This window comes from Onychostoma macrolepis, chromosome 13 (assembly GCF_012432095.1).
Source record: "Onychostoma macrolepis isolate SWU-2019 chromosome 13, ASM1243209v1, whole genome shotgun sequence".
Taxonomy (NCBI): Eukaryota; Metazoa; Chordata; class Actinopteri; order Cypriniformes; family Cyprinidae; genus Onychostoma; species Onychostoma macrolepis.
Window position 1 is genome coordinate 8,721,892 of NC_081167.1, and position 15,275 is coordinate 8,737,166.

Here is a 15,275-nt window from a genome sequence, read left to right on the forward strand (position 1 = left end):
AACTGGGTCAAAACACTTATATTATTCAGACGCTTCTTTTTAATGCAAAAAATATGATAAGTTCTTTTTTGATTAAGCATTTCATAAGAGACCAAATTTTGTCATTATGTCTTTGTTTCGTGTACATACGTGTGAGTGTGTGTGTGTGTGCCTAATCTATATGCAGATGGGTAGAGTGAGATGTGCTCCGCGGTCTCATCCTCTCGTCTGTGCAGGATGTGACTGGAAGTCTAATGCGAGTGGATACGCACCTCTGATAAATGCCACCCCATAATCATGTTATTGCATTAGAGCAGCAGTACACTATGACCTGCACGAGAAGACTAAGGGCTTCTGCTCACAATTACACCACAATCATAGAAGTGCATGTTAGATATGAACTAGTCAGAGCTAAAACTACATACAGTATTTCAAAATCGTTCATGATTATGATATATCGGCCATTTCAAGTCCATAATAATGTCAGTGAACTATATCTGCATTTAATACTTGTATCTAGAAATTTATGGCCAAGAACATGTTAGAAATTTCACGTTTGAATATCACCTTGGAATTTAATATTCTTAATATTCTAACATAGACAAATGATATCATGAATAATTTAAGGTTCTAAAGTAGGCCCAGATGGTTAACTTTTTTCAACATTTTCCACACTGATTTTAATGGAACGCCTGTGAAATTAAGCAGCATTCGTTTACTACACTCCTATTTGTAACTTTTTCTATTGGACACAATTAAATAAAATAAATAAATAAATAAATACAATTCAATTCAACATTTGGGGACAGTAAGGTTTTTTAAATTAATTTATTTATATTTAAGAAATATTTTAAATGATTAAATTGATTAAAAAGTTGACAATTATTATTAAATTTAATTAATAAAAAAATTATTAAATAGACTTTAAGTGACAGTCAACTTCAATAAATGCAGTCCTTTTGAACTTTGTACTCTTTACAAACATGGTGTCTACTGTCCACAGAAATATCAAAGCCTGTTTTCAACATTAATAATAAGAAACGTTTCTTAACGCAGTAAATCAGCATATTAGAATTAGGGGTGGGAATCTTTAGGCACTTCACGATCCGATCCGATTCTGAGAGTCACGATCCGATTCCAAAACGATTCTTGATCTACATTTTTTCCTAATTAATTATTCTACTGTGCAAATACATCTTATTTTATTAAATTACATCATCTTATTCTTAAAACTTCATTTTAACTAAAATTGGAGTTTGTATGCTTTTTGTTTATAGTTGGAATCTCTGTGAAAGTACTGCCATCTTAAAATTAGGAGTGTGAATCGGCACTGGTTTCACGATTCGTTTCGATTAAGATTATCATGTCAACGATTCGATTCGATATCACCATGCATCACAATACATCACATCCTCATTTTTCAATATTACTGCACATGGCTACATTTTCATATAAATTTTATATCAAATTTATTTTGTACAATATTTATATTATTTTTTTACAATTAAATTACATAAGCAGGCTACTTATTAAAAAATTACTTATTTAAAATAAGTGTTCTTTATGTATCCAAAAGTTTACCGACAATTATAGTTGTGGGTTTTTCTTTTTTCCTCCAGCATTATTGCCGTTTGATTATTACTGATGAGATCATAGACAGTGGCAGCTTTAATAGGCTGCATTCACACTAATGCACAGATCTAATTCGACATATCAAATGTTTTGTCCTGCTCTGAAAACATAACTAACTGTTTACACATCAATTTCGTATAAAAGTATTCGGAGATGCGAGTGCATTTTGAAGTGCTTCAGGACAATACATAAAGTGCACGTGAGAGTCTGTCAGTACGCGAGTTTTGTGCATCTAATATGTACTGCATTCCAAACGGCATAAATGAAAGCATATCTAAAGTAAAACGCTGAAATAACAACGGGTGGAAGCACACACTGTCCAGCAATACAAACGCATCTCACGGCGCATATCCTATGCAATGAAGCTGCTGCGATTGTCTCTAGCTTGCACACGTGCCATATGCGGGGGGAAAAAAAACAAGCTTGATGTTCAGAATCGATTCAGAATTGTTGAAGAGAGAATCGCGATGCATCGGACAATCGATTTTTTCTCCCACCCCTAATTAGAATAAATTCTGAAAGATCGTGTGACACTGAAGACTGGAGTAATGATGCTAAAAATTCAGCTTTGCATCACAGGAAAAAAAATGCATTTTATAGTAATATAATATTGCATATTTTTGGCATTTTTGATCAAATAAATGCAGCCTTAGTGAGCATAAGAGACTTCCAAAAACATTTAAAAATCTTACTGATGAGCAAATTTAATATTTCCCCCCCATAAACTGTGGTCCAGAGAGATAGCACTGCAGAAGCAGATTCTGTGTGGGCCTGGTAATTAGCCATGCTTTGCATTGTCAGAGACTGATGCTTTCACCTGTCCCTGTCTGCGTGTGAGGGGGAAGTCGGAAACCTCCGGAGGTAATTGAGAGAGGCCTGAGAGTGAAACCAAAGCCTGTTACAGAGACAGACCCAGTTCCTGTTGTGTTTGGTCTCAGGTTCGGTTTGATTATGTGAACAGCAAGAACACGACTCTGTTCCTAATCCCCATCTCTACATCCCCTCTTCCATTCTCTCTCTAGTTACCTGGAGAAGAGCAGCTGCACCATGTCCACCAGCGTGTGCTCAGCTGACTTTCTCAGCAGCTCTGTGATGAGAAAAGAGCAAAACCAGAGGGGGAAAAAAAAAAAAACAGAGAGAAAGAAAAGGAAATGTTAGTCCAGAGGACAAGAGCAGCACCTCAGGGGCTCAGAGTCCAGACTCTGTTTGGTCAGGATTAGAGCAGGGGTTTATCACAGTCCTGAGAGCACAGGAGGCAGATTCACATATTGAGCAGTTCAAGATTCAGGATGAACATCATTTAGATTTTAAACAAAGCTATTTACAATGCACTTTAAGCATACATTATCTCCTGGGAATCAAACTCATGACATTGGCATTGCAAGAGCCATGCTCGCCCCAGCTGAGATGATACAGAAAAGTGAAAAGCACAAAGAAAATCAAAAAATACTTTTTTTAGACACTTACCACTTAACCTCATTTCAAAGCATATACGGAAACAGGACTGCATGATCTCACAAACAGACTCATTGGTCAGATGGGCTCCAACTGGAGTCAGCAGCAAAGTCCTTAAAACCTAGAAATAATAATATAATTATTAATATAATAATGATTAAAAAAAATATATAAAATCTTGTACTCAAACCACTTATCTGGATGTATTTCAGACTAGTATGTAGTACTGGTTTATCAGATTAATCATCTGATTACCCAGATTTGTGTTTTAATATGTTGCAATTTTATTTTACCAGTACAAATATCACTTGTTATATACACTGATGTTTATATACAAATTAAATTAAGATATAAGAAATTTATAATGTTACAACAGATTTCTATTTCAAATAAATACTGTTATTTAAAATTTTCCATTGATCGAAGAATCCTGAAAAAAAAAAGCATCATGGTTTCCACAAAAATAAGCAGTTGAATCATTTTCAATAGTGATAACACCACAATATCTGCATATTACAATGATTTCTGAAGGATCATGTGACACTGAAGACTGGAGTAATGATGCTGAAAATTCATTAGCGATTTGCGATCACAGGAATAAACTGTATTTTTAAAATATAGTAGTCATATAGTAGTCAACATCTGAAGTGGATACAAGGTTTTAATCCATTTCAAATGTTGACTAGTGTACATTAAAATGCGAGCTATTTTAAACTGTAATATTATTTCACAATAGGATTGCTTTTACTGTATTTCTGATCAAATAAATGCAGCCTCGGTTAAGTGACATATATATAAAATAAAAATAAAAAATTATATATATATATAAATGTAAATATATCGAAATATATATTTAGTCAATTATTTAAATATTTATAGTGAATATTATTATTGAAAATATTCATTTTTACAAAAAAAAATTTAATTACAAAACAAAAAAAGAAAAGTTGGCGCTACCACACAATATGTAAGAGATCTAGTGTGATTGTTTTCTAGTGCATTACCTGGAGGATTTTCATCAGCACCACCTCATCACTGGCAGGGTCAGTGCCCACAAATCTCGCATGTGTGACTGCGTCGGCCATGTTCTCGATGCCCTCCGCTGCCCCTTCATGATTGGCATCTGTGGAGGACAGGGACGATGAAATTTAAAACAAACTAAAAATATCCTAATATATTCCCCCTCACTCTCTCATTAATCTTCCTGATTCTCAGACAGATAAGTTGTACGTGGGTCATAATGACATGACCATGGTTACATGATTAATCTTACACAATTAACCTGGTCACCGGTTCAACTCCCACATCGCTATCAACTGACCACGCACCATGTGAAGAGCGCCGAACAGCCATCTGACATCTAATCACCAGATGTGTACGCTTTTGTGGACGGCCTGGTAAATTGGATGTCTAGGCAACGATGTTTTGAAACCCAAGTAGGGCCAGATAGCAGGCTGGAGCCAGGCTGCTTTTTCTTTCCCATCGCCTTTAAAGAGCATTTCATTAACTAATAAGCACAGGCTGCCTGGGGAGGAGGCTGGGGCTGTGACTGCAGGTAAAGCCTTGACACAAGAGTGCATTCCACTTATTAGCAGGCAAATAACACACAGAAAGAGAGAGAGAGAGAGAGAGAGACTAAGACACAGGACAGCCTTTACTCTGAACTCCGAGTGAGAACCCAGATAGTTATTAAGGTCTGAAGAAGGGCTTCAAATCACCCAACTCTTTAATAATTGCCCAGTGATTAAACAGGAGGGCAATATACTGGTTGAAGCCAGGTTCATTTCCACCGCCGTTATGTGGTAAAGTGTTGTCAGATATGGAGGAGGAGCTTGTGTGGTGTTGACCCTCTGCTAAGCTCCGCCCCCTGTTACTGTTGCCAACACTTTCAAGCGTTACTACAAGAGCCTGCCTGTTCTGACACTATCAAACACAGAGAAACAACTGGATTAAATGAATGAATACAAAAACTATTAAATAATGTGCATTTAAATTGTTTTTGCACTTAAATGTGTTTTTTTTTTTTTTAATAGTAATAATGCTTAAAAATAATCAAAGTGTAAAGAAAAGGAAAGACTTTTACATCGGAGACACTACAGGGTAACAGTATAAAAACTAAATAATAAAATTCCAAGTTACTACTCTTATTACATTTTTGTTGTATTACAAGTTTTCTCCAGAACACTTTAATACAATATTGTATTAATTAATACAAAACTAATAATCATTTAAATAATATATTAAATTGAGAACAAACATTTTTTCCATATTTAAATAAATTAGGAACAAAATATTACATTAAATATTTAAAGCTGCAGTCCATAGGTTTTGCCCCTTTGTCACCATCTCACAATATTTTCTTAACGTGAGTTGTGCACCGGCATGGCTCCTCAGTGCGGCTGAATCTAACGTTTTGTTTGTCGGTGTAAATACAGTACTTCGGAATCACAGATTCTAGCCTACGTCTTGGAATATATGACACAAATAAGAATTTTCATCGGGTATTGTCATCTGAACAAGTAACAAATCTGCCACTTTTGTTCTGACCAACTGAGGAAAAAAGCATTACAATAAATCGCGCTATCAATGGTGATTAATCTAACAATCGGTTATCTCATAACACATCAAACCATGCAAATTATTATTGTTATACTTTGTTCTCAAATTGTTAATGTTAACAACATCAGTATTGCATGACTACATTTATGTAGAGTTTATTAGCGTTACATGTAGATTTCAATTTCTGTACAGTCCAATCTCAGATTTTCATACCATTCGAATTTCATATTAAGAAATTCTTTTAACACAAAAAGCTAATTATTCTTCCTTAGAATTGGTTCCTTAGAACCGTAATCTGTAATCAGATGCACATTTAAAACTGGAATACAATCTCATTTCAGTCACTTACATGTGTTTCATAAACACAATCCTTTCTGGATTACAATCCGCCATCAAAATGATCAATTTAATTATTCCAGCTGCTGTGAGAAAAGGCTATTAATGATCCAACACCTGCAGGATCCTCACATGCAATATAGCATACTAGCTGGGACAACAGCTTTGTGTTTACAGACGTAACGTAATGACACAGCGGCATGCTCGAATTTCCCGTGAAAACCTACAAGTACCACTCAAATTAGAAAACAATCTTAAATTAAACATAATTATAATCTTACCATTGTGAATCGGGCTAAGGTAAGGTGATAGTTTTGAACACTGGCTGGTTATGTACTTGCTCAAAAAATTGATTATGGATCATTTTTAACCAAAAAAAAAAAAAAAAAAAAAGGTTGTTACAGAGTGCAGCTTTAGAAATTTTTTTAATTGATACCCAAAAAAAGAAAAGAAATCTATTTAAAATTAATTCTTTTTTTTGCACATTCTATTCAAAGAATCAATAATGAATAAATAATAAATCATGGATCCCACAAAAATATCAAGGAGCACAACTGCTAATTTATAATGTTATGTCAAAATGTTTCTTGCACATCAAATCATCATTAGAATGATTTCTGAAGGATCATGTGACACTGAGTACTGAAGTAATGATGCTGAAAATTCAGCTTTGAATCACGTTCAAAATACTGAACAACATTCAAATAGGGGACTGTTATTTGTAATAATATTTCACTAAATTACTGTTTTCACTAAATTACTTCATCTTTGGTGAATATATATTACAATATCATATGGCCTCCTGTACTGCATCTTATAGCTTTATATGATTACTAGGTATGTGGTTATACTAGGGCAGGCTATATGACAACACAAATGCTTTGTAAAATTAAAGCATTTACATGTTTTAAACATCAGTTTACTTTTTTTTCTTCTTTTTACAAATGACTGTTTACAGAGTTAAATAATTTCCTGACACGGCACAGTGACTGAGCAACTAAATTTCGAGTGAAAATCTATGAGTGAACTGAACAGCAATGAAGAGGCAGGCTGATAATAAACACGGGACCCCCTTCCAAACAGCCCATCTCCACGGAAACAAGAGCCATGGTCTATTCAGCACAACATCAGAAGTCATCTAAAATACTAATCCTCACTTGGCACGGTCTACACAGCCAAGCGGGAGAGTCATTGTTGAAATAACTGAAGTCTGGGTGGGGCTGGAGGGTCTTTGTGCATGTGTATGAGAGTATCAAAGAGGTTCAAACAGCTGTCGTGTACTAAAAGGTTAAGTAAAAGTACATTCAGACACCAGGGTGTCCCTTAAGTGAAAGAACTGCTCATCGCAGAAAAGCAAGCCTGCGTTAACCCCTAAACCAGTCGTGCATGGGCACTAATCTGGCAAAAAATTGCTTATGTCCAGTTTTGATCTGCTTGAAATCTGGTACATCGTGTCACAAATTATGTAACTTTTTTAAAAACCGGTCCCAACTTTTTAACTCAAAATTAGGTTGGATCTGAAAAGCACTTTACTAAACACTCCACGTACATTGGTGTGTGTGCGTGTGGGGCTGTTGTAGTTTTTAGAGGGATAAGTGGCTGTGTAAGTGAGCCTTCGGTTTGAGTACCGGCCTGGGAAAAAGAAGAGTGGGAAAGGGAGAGTGGGAAAAGTGGGATCTGGATATCTGTCAATACGGCCGTCCCCCCGAGCCCACCGACCTCAGGCCTGAGATTGAGGGGAATTAGCCCTCGCCAAACAAATTCACAGGGTGTGTATGTGTGTGTGTTTGGTGACAGTCAGACCCCCCAGTGTGCTGTAAGAGCTCATGTCACACTGTACACCAACAGCAGGACAGGCCTGGTGCGTCTGACTGATAAAAATCAGATGTTGTGACTCCTGGTGAGAAAATATAAAATACTCCTGCTTCAAAAGAAGTGCTCTGTTTGATCGTTTGGCAACCAAAACTGCAACATACGTCAAGGAGAGCTGGTCACAACTTCAATGTGCTAATGTAGGACTGGTGAACGTCTATGAATTCTCTATAGGGACCAACACAAAATGTACCAAAGATCACTGTATTCATGTGTCTGGCCAATAGATGGCAGTATTCTGTCTCTGAACTGTCATGGCAGTGAGTTGAACACTCCAAAGACACTTCAGTAACCTCATGGGACTAGCAACTCACTTCTGTCCACTGCAGAGGACATTTGGGTTTTGTCAAGACTATGCATGCATCTTACAGAAGACATCCCGGTCTTTTCAGAGAAACCAAAGGTTTAAGGGTTCAGACATGAAAACCTGATTTTCGCATTTTGTCTTGAAAATACACATCTGAGCAAACATTTACTGAATTTTTAAAGTTGAGGAGACACTGCACGTAAATAGTACAAAAACAAAATAAAATTCCAATGTAATATGAGATAACCGAAGTTACTACTCTTATTATTACAGTTTTTGTTGTATTACAAGGTTTTTTTATTTATTTATAACAACATGTTAAATCGAGAGATTCCATATATAAATAAATTAGGAGCACAATATTATATAAACTAATTTTTTTAATTAAAAAAAAAATTCTGTAATGCATTTCATATAGTCGAGCACATATGTGCATACTTTGGTTCATGTATATTTAGATATTATGATTTCAGTGTTCAGGGAAATAATAACAAACAACAATAATAATATTCCCTAAGTCCCAATGTCCTCTACAGGTGATATACAGTATAATAAAATAAAAAATAAAAGATTTTAAAACTGTAAATAAACAAATGAATACATAAATAAAAGCATTAAAATATAATATGTATTTTATATATATACAGAGAGAGAGAGAGAGAGAGAGAGAGAGAGAGAGAGAGAGAGTCCACACATCATATTCATGATCATTACTGTTATAAATATAAACAAATACATTTGTCAATCAATTTTTTTTTTTTTTTGCTTTTTTTGTTTGTTCCCAGGAGTATAAGGTTAGTCTTCAGCATCTCATCTACACAAACCATACAATAAAACCCCTGAAAGATCTGAAGAGTCAGCGATCAATTACGGTCTATAACCAACATCCAAAGTTAAGAGCCCTGTATCAGAGCAAGTTGTGCATCAATCAGAGCTGTTAACATAAGGCCTATAGCGTGTGGCTGTACTGTATGTCTATGGAATGCTAATTGGGAGTAATGATAATGTCACTCTTCATGGCAGATTAGTGCAGTCTGAATGAGCATAACCCATCAGTCAGCACACAGCCTCTCACATACCTAAAGGTCATTTAATCACACACTCATACGAGTGCATTAATATGTCATGCTCGTCAGGAGTGCTCACCTGGGATTAGCACAGCTCTGCGCGTGTGAGAGAGAGAAGAAAAATAAATGTGCGCGAGAAAGAGTACTGAAGCTCTGCTGGGAAAAAAAGGACTATGTTACTCAAAAAACAGACAGCCCGATTACATGCGAAATTGTGTTCTTTCAATTCATATAGCATTTTCCTAATCTGAAAGAAAATTAAGCCAATAATGTTTTAAAAAAACATAAGCATACTTAATTGCTTTCAAAAATGCTATATTTACAGCAGGTGTGCTTCTACCAATACTGTTTGAGAGCATGACTTCATTTGTACTGTAGGAAATGTATGCATTTGTGACTACTATGTCATATCCTAGATGTAAAGAGACCAGGTTTGGAGTGCAGGTTGCCATAGTAACCGTTCCTGAGCTTCCTGACGAGATGCTAGCATCATGGCGGATTAGGAACAATGGTGCATCTGGGGTGACAGCAGCTCTCACAGTGTCCAGGATTCATTTATTTCATATGTGTGTCTGTGTCAATTGCATTCCAATAGAAATCTGTATGATTAACTTGCGGTGAAACTTTAAGTTCAGTTATTTTGTTGTCTAATTTATATATATTTTTTAACTTATTTTTATTTATCTTTTTACTTTCTTTTCCATGTTTTTTTTTTCTCTCAGTGTCACACATTTACTTGTTTGATTAATGACCGAAAACTAGTGTAGAATCTTAAAGGGATAGTTCAACCAAAAGTGAGAATTCTATTTTAACGATATCCTTACTACCTTTCTGGGCATTGAATGTGGTACACTGCGTTGCTGTCTATGCAAGGCCAGAAAGCTCTCAGATTCAATCTAAAATATCTTAATTTGTGTTCTGAAGACGAACGAAGGTCTTCCAGGTTTGGAACGACTTGAGGGTGAGTAATTAAATGACAGAATTTTCATTTTTGGGTGAACTAACTCTTTTAAGTCTTCTTGTGTTTTAAATCATAACTTTTCTTTTGTTTAACATTCTTCTAAACCCTGAAACTCTTGTTTATTTCCAGCTTTAAATTAGATCTTTATTCAATGTGCAATGTAGAAAAATCAATTGGACAAAATATCTACATCTCAGAAATCCACTGATTCTGGAACCATGCTATTTTACGTTACGGGTCTGAGCACCTTTAACATTTGTAAAATCATCTTTTAGTTGTGCAAAGCATACAGCTGCTTGACAACTGCCGTCATAGTTTTTTTTTTTTTTTTTTAAATTAGAGACAGCTTGTATCTTGAACAGGGTGCTGCTTTCACACTTTGGCAGCATTTGGCCATATTTCCTTAACAAGGAAGAGGACAGTCTGTGCCGATCACAACTGCTGCAAAACAAGCTCTCCAGCGTCAGTGAGAAAATACAGTCCACCCATCAGGAACAGTGACTCTGGTCAAGTTACATCAGGACTTCACCACTGAGAAGTGCACTCGGTAATGTAAAAATTGACCAATGAGCTGTTTTGATGATGATGTTTTTATGATTAGTGTTACAAAAATGAAAGACCATTAAAAGGATTCAAAAATGCATTCTACCAAAAATCCTCATGTTCCAAACCAAATATGTTGTTTGTTATTTTCTTTTTTCCTGAACTTTCTCATTCAAATTTGGTACATCATGATTGGTTATGATGCATGTGAATACGTAGATACGAATTTTGTCATTTTTGGAGCCTGACAGCCCCTGGTCATCATTCATTTCCAATGTATGAAGCAGCTGCTAAACGTTTCTTTAGTGCTTCACAGATTAAACTAGGTGAACTATTAAAGTTATCAATCTTTAGGCTAATATGCATTAATATTTATACAGTATACACCACCGTAAGTTTGTGGTCTGTAAAATCAAGGCTGCATTTATTTGATCAAAAATAGAGAAACAGTAATAATGCAGTAATACAGTAAAATATTATTACAAAATAAAATAACAAACATTTGTTATTAATGTTGAAAACTGTTGTGTTGCACCAAAATACATTTTTTTTTTCAGGATTATTTGATGAATAGGAAGTTTTATTAAAAGAACAGCAGTTATTTGAAATTGAGCATCCTTACTAAATAAAAATTCATTTCTTTCCTAAATAACAAAATATATATATCTTACTGACACCAAACTTTTGAACGGTAGCATATAGTATATTTAAATGTGTTCATAATCATGCTTAATTACATTTGATTTGTTATCTGGAATTCTGGAAAAATAAACAGCAGGCATTGATTCTCAGGCATACTGAAAACTTACCTATCAGGCCATATGACAAAAACTTGTTGACTGATGTGAGAGCGAGGCCTGTGATTGGTCCAGTTGTGTCCTCTGAGCGGACCACCTCCAGAAAAGGTCTAAGAAACACGTTGGGTTCCACATCGGAAAGATCTGGAATGACAAATGAGAAATCTCTAGGTCAGAGGAGAGCAATTCAACCTACTGACATAAACACATGATGAATGAGATACGAGTCAGTTACTATTTTCAGCTAGTAGGACAAATTATTCAATTGCTAAGAATAATTTCGTGACATACAGTATACATGAACGATGATTTAGGAGAGGTGTGTCACGACAAACCAGTGTGCATACATTTGCAAAAGATGCAACAGGACAGAAAGGTAGAGCTAGGGAGCGGGTAAAGCGAGGGCTGTTTCTTATTCACCTTGGTAGAGCTGGGTATCTTATTTCAACTCTGTTTCCAAAAGCTCTTGTTTAAAGCAGCTGTGTAGGATGTAGGATTTAGCATTAATGAAAATGACTGAACTGGCCGGGGTGGGAGCACTCTCCTGCAAGCCCGCTGAAGCAACAGCTGCTGGGAAAATTAAAGCCTCTCTCATATCATTAAGGATGCAACAATACCGCTTTTTAGAAACAGCGTAAGAGTAGTACTTTTCTGGTCTTTGCCACTATTGATACATGCATTTTAAGTAATGCTATAATGCCTACTGTATTATATTTGATACACACATTTCTGAGGCTTCTAAATGATCAAGATGCAAACCTTTTTGTATGCAATCTTTTTTTTACGTGCCTTCTATCACCTGATTGATACTTCATACCGTTATAACAAATAAACGGCCTTTTAATACAATTGCAAAATGTGCAAATGTCTTTTTGTTGTGAAATCTTTAATGATTTTTACTAGAAAGCAAACTTCATAATGTTATTATATTCCAAAATTCAAAACCAATTTAGGTTTATTTTATTATTCATAATTTTTTTTTTTTTTTTTTTTTTAAGAAAAATCATTAAATTTGTGTGCAGCAAATGTGATCTATCAGCCTTTTGAGAAGTGTTTACTTGCACATCTCTCAATAAACACTGTATTATATTGCATTGCGTTATATGTTTTGCCTTCCACAAAAACTACAGATCTCTGATCATAAACTAAGCATTTAAATATCATCTTACTAAGACATATTAATGGGAGATAAAGAGTGACAACTGATATTTATATGCATTTTATGTAAGTAGTCTGCTACACTGTTTAAAGGAAGTCGTTGATTTATATTATCAGAAATTTTATAATGTATTAAAAAGTTTTATTTTATTTTTTGACCACATAAATATCAGCGACTGTAGCAAATTACAAAGTTCTGTTCAGGTTGGGCCTCTGAACAAAGGTTTTTTTTTTTTTTTTTATATCATTCTAGCCATAAAAACATTATTTATCAAATACAAAAAACACATACACAAATTAGATTTTGTCTGAAGGTTCAAAAAAACCTGCTGCATATTTAAAATGAATGTAGATTTTTTTGAGTATTATTTCTAATGTCACGCTTTGCAGGGTTAAATACAGGTCGACATGAAACAAGGATCAACTTTTTTTGTGCTGACCACAATCTGTTTTGTGCAATGAATTATTGGCTACAGTGAGAATTAACCATCCACATTTAATAAAACAAATACTCAATTTACAATCTTTTTCTACAGTAATACCAATAAACCATTAATAATCGAACCCAATACACACACTACAAAATTCCATGGTTGTGCAGCCCTACTCTTACTAAAAGTGCATAAAACATGCATATATCAGACGTAAAATCAGATACATTCTGCACAGTGTGTCCCATACAGTAATTTCTGATGAGAACAGCAGAGGTCAAGAAATAAACGGCCAGTTAGACGATACAAATTTAGGCCTGGAGCGCTGAGTTTATTGATGAGCTTTTATAAGAAATAAGCAGAGTCCACCACACATAACGCCTTAATCTAACAGAGCCAACAAAACACAGCTGCAGCCGAGGATGCAACATACTTCATTATCTCCGCCGAGCTCTTTATTTGTGGATGGGAAAGCACCCCGGGCCAATCCACCCGGGCGCGGGGAACAGCCCCTCTGAGAACGCCAGCGAGAGGGGGCGAGGGTTACCAAATACAAACCAGGTAAAACAACAATGGAAAAATTAGTGGAGTCACGAAAACCTGCTGCGAGTGTCGAGCTGAGGCGCAGCTTGCCATAGCAATACTGGGCGGATTAGGGTTCCCCCGAACAGCTACTTTGACGCAAAAAAACAACTCGTGACTTCAAAGCCCGAGTCGAGCCTCAGCCAATTTTACAGAGCGCACATATGACCGCCGAGTATTAGCTTGTGATATCTAATACGCCTGCGGCTTGTTTGGAGATAAAATATAAAATCATTTGAAAATTTCCACACTTTGTCTTATCCGTGGCCAGGTTGCTTCTAGACTCACTTCCAAAAGCAAATCTTCCCTCGCACACTTTCTTAGGGGAACTTGATGTTTTCTTTGTATTCTCATGGGGGAAAGGCTCAGTAATGCTCCGTTCCTACAGTGAAAACTCTTTGACGGTGCTGCAGTATCTGATAACAAGGGTCTCAAGTGCTTACCACTTAACCCGAGTTCACGAATAGCGAAAGAAATCGTGGACGGCAGAAGAATAACAAAAGTTACTTTGAAATGAAGTCGAAGAAACGTTCGCGAAGCTTCGAAAACAGGACAAAATAACTCCACTGTTAACTCGTTTCATCAACCCCAGAAACTTTTAAAGGTGGGCTTAGACTATATTACTTTACAGTGGAAGAGGGAGTCTGGAATGAAGTGGGGGTGATGAAGGGAGAGGGATCTCAAATGAATCTGTCAATAGAGGCTAATAAAGTCTTCATCAGAGGCGATCACCCCGTAAGTGCCACCTTCACTGCAGCTAGTCTCTCAGATTGGAGAACTCAATTGTGTTGTATTGATCCGGCCGGCCATCGGCAGCCCGTCGTTCTGCCTCCCCCCACGTGCGGCAATCTTCTTAAATAAAGGCTAAATATGACTCGGTACTTCAGTGCAATCTCCGGGGCCACGCAGGGAAATAAAGAAATTGAGGTGGTGGACCATGATGGTGAGACAATCACACAGTAACCAGGGTGACCTCTGTGTGACATTGGCCAAAATAAAAAAGGGATTAAAGTCGGTCACCCATCCATGTATGCTCCGGCTAAGGGTTTTGAGTCTCCAAGTATGTGCGTGTCCTTGGAGAACAAGCTCAGAGAATTGAGCAACGGCACGGCACGGCTCCTAACAATCTCCCTTAAGATTCAATTGTGCCTGTACATAACTAGCAGAGGAACTGTTAGCAAAAACAGAGACTTTATCTCTCATTTTCATGATATTTAATGCTTCATTATGCACAAATACCATATATTTTCATTGGATTAAGTTTTGGAAAACGTCAAGTTTTTCCCACCACATTGGGAATTGTGCAACTGCCCGTTCTGTTGTGCTGGCTGTAGGTCTAAACTCTGATGAGTGGACCGAGTTTGGTTTAACAGCCGGCCTGTGCAGCCGAGTGTGACTGGTACCTCTGCAAATAGCCCCGGACCCTCGGGCCCCTGGGAGCACCTAGAGGAGAAGATGCTGCCGCCACACATTACACATGCACATCAATTGGCAGTGGTGCAGAAAGGGCTTAAAACGGAGCACAGTTTAAGCGGTTGAGGGTCTAAGCTATAAATGTTTGTAAAAGCAGAGCAACGCCGAGAACAGCATTGAGAA

At 36.4% G+C, this 15,275-nt stretch overlaps 1 protein-coding gene across 3 annotated transcripts in view; it reads right to left on the reverse strand.

Moving 5' to 3' along the window:
• gbf1 (golgi brefeldin A resistant guanine nucleotide exchange factor 1) overlaps nt 1–15,275 on the reverse strand; it is a 90,847-nt gene that overhangs the window by 34,640 nt on the left and 40,932 nt on the right. For all 3 annotated transcript variants that reach the window (XM_058794840.1, XM_058794839.1, XM_058794841.1), the window contains exons 4-7: nt 11,521–11,652; nt 4,071–4,189; nt 3,079–3,187; nt 2,638–2,698 (exon numbers count right to left, since the gene is read on the reverse strand). In XM_058794840.1, the coding sequence (XP_058650823.1) occupies nt 2,638–2,698; nt 3,079–3,187; nt 4,071–4,189; nt 11,521–11,652 (421 nt within the window). The remainder of the gene's footprint in view (nt 1–2,637; nt 2,699–3,078; nt 3,188–4,070; nt 4,190–11,520; nt 11,653–15,275) is intronic.